The 6792-nt window shown below is 44.1% G+C and overlaps 1 protein-coding gene across 1 annotated transcript; it reads right to left on the bottom strand.

The window, feature by feature from the left end:
• Positions 1-2038: 2038 nt before the first annotated feature.
• Positions 2039-3015, bottom strand: LOC131815656 (hepatitis A virus cellular receptor 1-like). Its single transcript, XM_059147431.1, is given in 2 exon segments — positions 2039-2533; positions 2536-3015. Coding segments are annotated over 2 exon segments (975 nt in total).
• Between the last annotated feature and the right edge of the window lie 3777 nt (positions 3016-6792).

Raw genomic sequence — 6792 nt, 5'->3', positions numbered from 1 at the left:
CTAATTCTGTGTACCACCTCCTTCCCCACATGTTCTTACATACTGTTTCACGGAATGTTACTGGGTAGGCTGGTAGTCACTGTGCTCATGGGTTTCAAGTAAGTTTTGGAAATGCTGGGTAACATGAACCAGACTCTCAGAACTTTTAATGTGCCATCATAAATCTCCAAGAAGGGTATGGAGAATAGAGCTGTCAGAAATTCAAAGTGCCAGTCACAGAGCAAGGGACAAATGTATGTGTGCAGGAAAGGCGGGGACTGGGTGCGGGGGGAGGGGATGGTAATAGCACCATTTAATGGGGCCCTGACCATGGAGGAATGCCATCCAGTGTTGCCAGGTCTTTCCAGAGAAGCTACAAATCTAGGCTTTAATCTGAAATCTCCATGTTTATCATGTTATTTTGAATTTAAAAGAAAAACACTACAGTTTAAACAATAAATTTCTTGGGCCAGATCATTTGGAAAACCCAATATAACATGTTTAACAATCCTATTTGCCCATATAACCTTTATTTGGAGGTCCTATCCATGTCCTAGAACCCCACAGACCAAAGCCAAAGATGTTGTCTTCCTCCTCTCTCTCTGCCTGCCTCTCTGCCTGCTTGTGATCTGTCTGTCGAATAAATAAATAAAATCTTAAAAAAAAAAAAAAGAAATAAACAAACATCCTGCCCTCCTAGGCCACTATGGATTAACTCTGAACCCTAAGCAGGACTTCTTTCAAGGTCTACTCAGATTGAAATTAATACCCAGCCTCCTTAACTGTTCATGTAGCAAAGCTTCTAGTGACTAAAGAGATCCTCACCATTAGCCTTTGCTTAACTCTTAGAAAAACCAAAAATTTAACTGAACCGTGAAAGAAAGGAATAGTACTGGAACTGTTTTTACTATTTAAAAAAAAACCCTTCATCTTTCCAGAACTGTAAAAAATTACAGTTACCTGAGGACAATTTAGAATATTGATTGAAACTAGTAACATTCTCAAACAACACTGTTATCTTTGCAAAATAACTTTTCTAAAGCGGGAAGCCTTTTAAACTTCTCCCTCTTTTTCTATTTCTTTTAGCCTTTTCCCTTTTTTCCTTCTATTTATTTCTGCCCTGCCTCATTCTAAAAATTAGTTCAGAGAGCATGACAATCATGTATACAAATGCTTGGAACTGTGGAACTGGTGTAGCAGAAATAGCATGCAATAAATCACCGGGGCAACTGATTTTCTTTCCCTGGTATCTACTTGGTCCACTCCCTACCCTAGTTTCTTCTAACTGCTAAAACACCCACCCCGGGTCCAGGGAAAACCTTTTTAATACTGTGTATTTCCAGAGCCATGTGAAATCAGATTGACCTGTAGTGGTGAAATCATATTCACTTCTATTTCCCCATGGGGGAAATAAACACCGGTGTACCCCTGTGATTTGAAAGCCTCGGCGAACCTAAGAAATGTTAACATTTGGAGTTACAAGGTAAAAAACAAGAGATTATCACAAAACTGCTTCCAAGTGAAGTCCTTTAAGTCCCACATCAGATCTTCTGATTTTAACTGCTAGTCTGCTTTTCTTGACAGCTTTGGTGACCAAAGTGGTAGCTCTTCCCTCACTGGTGAGCATTCTTGATGGAGATAAGGTTCATATGATCCAAAGAGAATATGTAATTATAACGTGTTCACATTTGGGAGAAACAGTGAATTAAGTTTTAGCATAAAAAATTAGGACTCTATGGCCAATGAGGGTGACTATACACAGATGAACCAGGCACTCTACCCAATATAACTGACATGTTGGACTATCATTGGAAATTAACAGAAAAATCATTCTAGGGCTTACAAGAACTCTGACATGGTGGTATCTTGTCATTGTCTCCCACAGTTAAGGACATAAATCCTTAGAGGGCCACTGGGTCTTAATCCATGACATAAACATTGTCCTCAATAATGTAGATATTGTCTTCTGCTCGGATGCCCACTTTGGCTGCACTTTGCAAAGCTCCAGTCCGAGGGTCGTTCATGCAAACCATGCTACAGAAAGAACAACATGAGTCTTTTAGGAAAAGCAGACCACCTCTAAAGGATGACAAGCACATTCATGTAGATGCAGGCAAGGTTGGGTATCTGCAACGCCCAGAGCCTTTAGTTGTTCCAGCTTGTTTCTTACGCAGACATATTTTTTGGTAATCACGATGGCCAGCACGGTGAACAATACCGCAGCAGTAATGCAAATGCCGATGTACAGTCCCTTACTGGTGGTCGTCCATGGATTCTGTGCCAGCGACACATGAGTTTGATTGCTATACCAAAGGCCATCTGAAGACTGTGTCACAGTGCCATTCCCATCGGTGGGGCAGGAGTACAATGGTGAATCGGTGGGCTGTCTTGTGCTCCTTTCCAGTGGCCCAGTAGGCTGGGTTCCTGCTGTCTACAGGGCAGAGGATGAAGTAGTTTCTGGCTTGAGGTTCTGCGTGAGTGCTGGCATTGAAGAAGTAGAGGTAAAGACCCTAGGTGACCTTGGAACACTAGTGACCTCGGAACACTGGTGACCTCAGCTGGCTTTATCTCCAGTGACAGGGTGCGTTTCATATCATTGAACCACCCCTTGTGCTCAACACAGCAACAGTAGAGACCACGGTCAGTCTGGGCCACATTCTCTATGGTCAAAGATACGTTCCCTCTTAAAATGCTTCCCTTTAGCTTATAACATGGGTGCTTCCGAACAGTGACATGGGATCCATTAGTCCAGACCACTTCATCGGAGCAACGGGACATGGGACATGCCCCTCGACCCCAGCACATGGTAGTGACTCCAGGGGCTCTTGAGTAGGTGCAGGGCAGCGTGATGGAGTGACCCACCACGCCAATCACTTGAATGTAAGAAACTACACAACGCCAATCACTTGAGTGTAAGAAACTACAGCATCCATCAGAAGTAGCAGGAGGCCTGAGATGGCTACCCAAGGTTACATGATGGTTATGGCCTACAGGTACGCCAGGACGGAGTTTTCCAGCTCCTCTGGTGGTCTCCATGGTTAAGTTCTTTAACGCAGGTCTTTTTTCCTCGTCCTTATATTTCTTCAGCTAGGTCTTGCCATCTGTCTTTTATTTATTTGCAAATATTTTATAGAAATATAGATTTTAGAAAATAGAAATATAGATTTTAGAAATACAGATTTTAAAAAAGATTTTTAATTTTATTGCTATGGAAATACATCTTTTTCTCTATTACACCTTAAGTAGCTTTGATATTATTTGTTTGTTTGTTTTTTTAGTGGATCTTGTATCTGGTCAGTTTGTTGACTATCATTTATTTTATTAGTTTTTTCCTCTTAGTAATGTCAATTTGTCTCTCCCAGTTTAACATTCCTACTTCTTCTTAATTTTCTTATTTTACTGTACCCGTTAGGATGAGCAGTGTCTTGCTTATTTGTACTGGGAAAGGCTGGCATTCTAGTCAAGTTAATGACTTTAACCTTTCAACCTTTTAGGTATAAGTATTGTAAATATCCTTCCTGGATGGTCTTTGAAGAACTTAAGAGTTCTTTTGATACTATTTCCTAAGTTTAAGAATAAGTTTTAATTTTTCAACACTTTTCACAGTGAAATTATCATGGTTAGTTTATTTTTATTCTTTGGCTAGTGTTTAATGTGTGCTTCAAAAATGTATTTTTTAAAAAAGATTTATTTATTTATCTTGGTCAGGGGAGGGACAGAGGGAGAGGGTGAGCCAGTCTCACGTTGACTCCAGCTGAGCCCGATGTGGGGCTTGATCTCACGACCCTGCGATCATGACCTGAGCCGAAATCAAGAGTCAGATGCTTAGCCGACTGAGCCACCCAGGTTCCCCTCAAAAAAGTGTGTTCTTTAGGCCTGACACCCCATGGATGAGTACTGGATCAAGTCTGTTGAGTTATTCACATCCTCTAACACTTTACCGATTTTGTCCCTTACTCGATCTATTGATTTTTGAAAAGATGATTGAAATATTTCACAGTGACGATTTTCCCATTATGTCTGTTGGGTTTTTTGGTTTATAGATTTCAAAACTGAGTATCATTAGATGGCCAATTTATCTGTTGTGTTTGTATTTTGTTACTAGAAATGTAAAAGCTTGGGTGTATTTTTTCCCCTTGAAAGTTCTAGCCAACATCCTGCCGTTGGCTTTGACCGGCCTGAGGGAGTCCCTCTGACCACCTTTGAACACTGTGGCCGGAAGTAGTATGCCGGCATGCTGGGTCTGGGTAGCAGGTCCGTGGCTGGCTCCAGCGGTGGGATTGGCCCCCTGTAGACAACATGACTGAGATAGGAAAGGGGGGGTTGTCACAGAAACATGAGAAGGAAGTGGGATGTTGGTCAGGCTAATACCATGGATGTGCGCTTTCTGTGCCTATCCCCCAAATCAAGGGTTTCCATATGTGGAGATTGAGGAGGAGGACATTCTGGGTGGAAGGAAGCTGTGAAAGGTGGATTGTCTGGGAGAAACCGTCGTGTCTTTGGACAAGTTAGAGAGTAGGGGCTGGGCCCTGGAGGGGAATAAAGCTGGTGTCTTTGGGCCAGACCATGGGGTCAGCTAAGACATTTTTCTTACTTTATTTGGCAACTAAAGGGGAATCCCTAATTCAGATATTTCCTGCAAACTTCTCCCCTTCCAGAATTACCAGGCGGAAGAGCAGGACCAGCAATAAGGGCAGGAAGTTCCAAGAAAGGATCCGACGCAAAAGGCTGACTGATGAGTCTCAGGATACAAATAATTCAATCAAAGGAGTGGACCAGAAGCAGAAACCAGGGGCCGCCGGAGAGCGGAAGAGGCGGAGACTGTGGTTTCAGAGGGTGACGCCGAGGAGTGGGTGTCCACGGGAAGCTCGTGACCCTCCCCGAAGGGGTCGGTGCCTGCCAGCCGGCATCAGTATGGACATCGTGACGATCGCCCACAGTGAGCGCCATTTTCCTGCCCTCCCCTTTCTCTGACATAGACTTCACCTTATTTCCTTCCAGTCTCCCTGTTTCTCTTACAGATCGAGACACAGCTACTTTTGACCGGCTTGCGTAGTGCTGTTTTTTTCCCAGCCCACCCACCTGCCTTTCACCCCCTCAACAGACCGATCTCAGCATCTTCTTTTTCCCTCTTTAGACCTTGTGTGTGGACCTCATCTACGAAATAGTATCGCCTTATCCTCAGATTCTCTTCCAGCTCTAATATTCTCTATACCGTGCCAAGTTCCATGTGTCTTCCCATGCCCTTACGACCGTCTTCGAGGACTTATACAAACGCCCTTCTGGTCACTTCCCCTGGTCTTGTAAAAGCCTGCCTGTTCCCATCCAGTGATTTTCGGTGTGCATCTGATATTTCCAGCCACATACACTCAGAAGGTGTTGGGACATTTCCCTAACTTAGTTTGACCTTGGACTCTCTGCTCCTCATCAGTATGGGACTACCTTGTCCAATGCCATGGAAAACCCATTTATTTGATTTGTGTGGATAGTGTATTATTTGGGGAGGGGGAAAGCTTAGATTCGAAATCAGAGTGGCTAGGCAAGACGCTTTCTGGTTGTGTGACTTTTAACTTCTTCAGGTGGGATTAATATTTGTCTTTTCTGCGTCAGACAGTTGCTGTGAGAATCAGATAAGATACTATTGACCCACTTTCTCAAGCAAGAAGCTCTGTATAAATGGGAGGTATGGCATTAAGCTTTAATAGATTCATAGAGAGTGCCATGTTCCAGTGCCAAGTGCAGTCGGGGAGCAAAGCCCAGTCAAAGGGCACGGATTTGCTCTGAGATGCGCAGCATACCTAAAGTCGCACTACTTCTCCCTGTCTGCGTGACTGTGACTCTGGTCCATATTCCACCAGCCCTCTCCTGGATGACTGTCCTAGCTTCCTAATTTGTCTCTCTCCCCTCTTGCCTCTTACAGTGCCTTCTCCACAAAGCATCCACAGTGAGCTTTTAAACAGGCAGTTAGCTCGCAACTGTCCCTGCCTTCAACCTTCCATTGGGAGGACCCATCCTGCATAACCCCCATCTTGCATCCCATTCCTTCTTTGGGCTCTGGCCACACAGGCCTTTGCTTCTCTCCCTCCCAGCTCTGGTTTTTTCTTAGCATTCAGGAAGGTCTCAAACATCACACTCGCTGAGAAGTCCTCCCCGAGCACCTTCTCTAAAGTAGCATCTCCTTCGTTTAGTTCCCTAATAGTGTTCTTCACTGTCTGTGATGGAGAGGGCTTCCAGTCTCCAAGGCATAGTAGGAGCTGTGAAAGTAGCACGGAGTAGGCACTCAGAGATAAATGCTGCATGAATCTGTCAACAAGGCCCTCATGGGTTTCCATCTGGAGATAGTGTCGGACCAGGCTGGTCTGAAGTCCCCAGATTTTATCCCTCATTAAAACACAGCAAGGCCGGTTCTTAAATGCTGTTTCAAATGTTTCTTAAATGTCAAATTTCTTTTTTTTTTTTTTTTAATAAAGATTTTTATTTATTAGAGAGAGGGGGAGGGTGTGAGTGAGAGAGCACCAGCAGGGGGAGCAGCAGAGGGAGAAGTAGAAGGAGACTCCCCGCTGAGCAGAGAGTCCTCGGGGCTCAATCCCAGGACCCTGGCATCATGACCTGAGCCGAAGGCAGACGCTTAAACGACTGAGCCACCCAGGCGCCCCTTAACTGTCTGATCTTCATCTTTTTGGTGAAGCTTACTAGAGCGGCAAGCGAGAATGATGATGCAGTGAATATAGCCATTCAATAGCTCTTCGTAGCTCTTGTGACGAATCCAACGCCCCAGACTATCTTCACAATCTACTTTCAGAACCAAACAGA

Source organism: Mustela lutreola, chromosome 15 (genome assembly GCF_030435805.1).
Source record: "Mustela lutreola isolate mMusLut2 chromosome 15, mMusLut2.pri, whole genome shotgun sequence".
Classification (NCBI taxonomy): domain Eukaryota; kingdom Metazoa; phylum Chordata; class Mammalia; order Carnivora; family Mustelidae; genus Mustela; species Mustela lutreola.
This window is presented reverse-complemented; position numbering and strand designations above follow the sequence as displayed.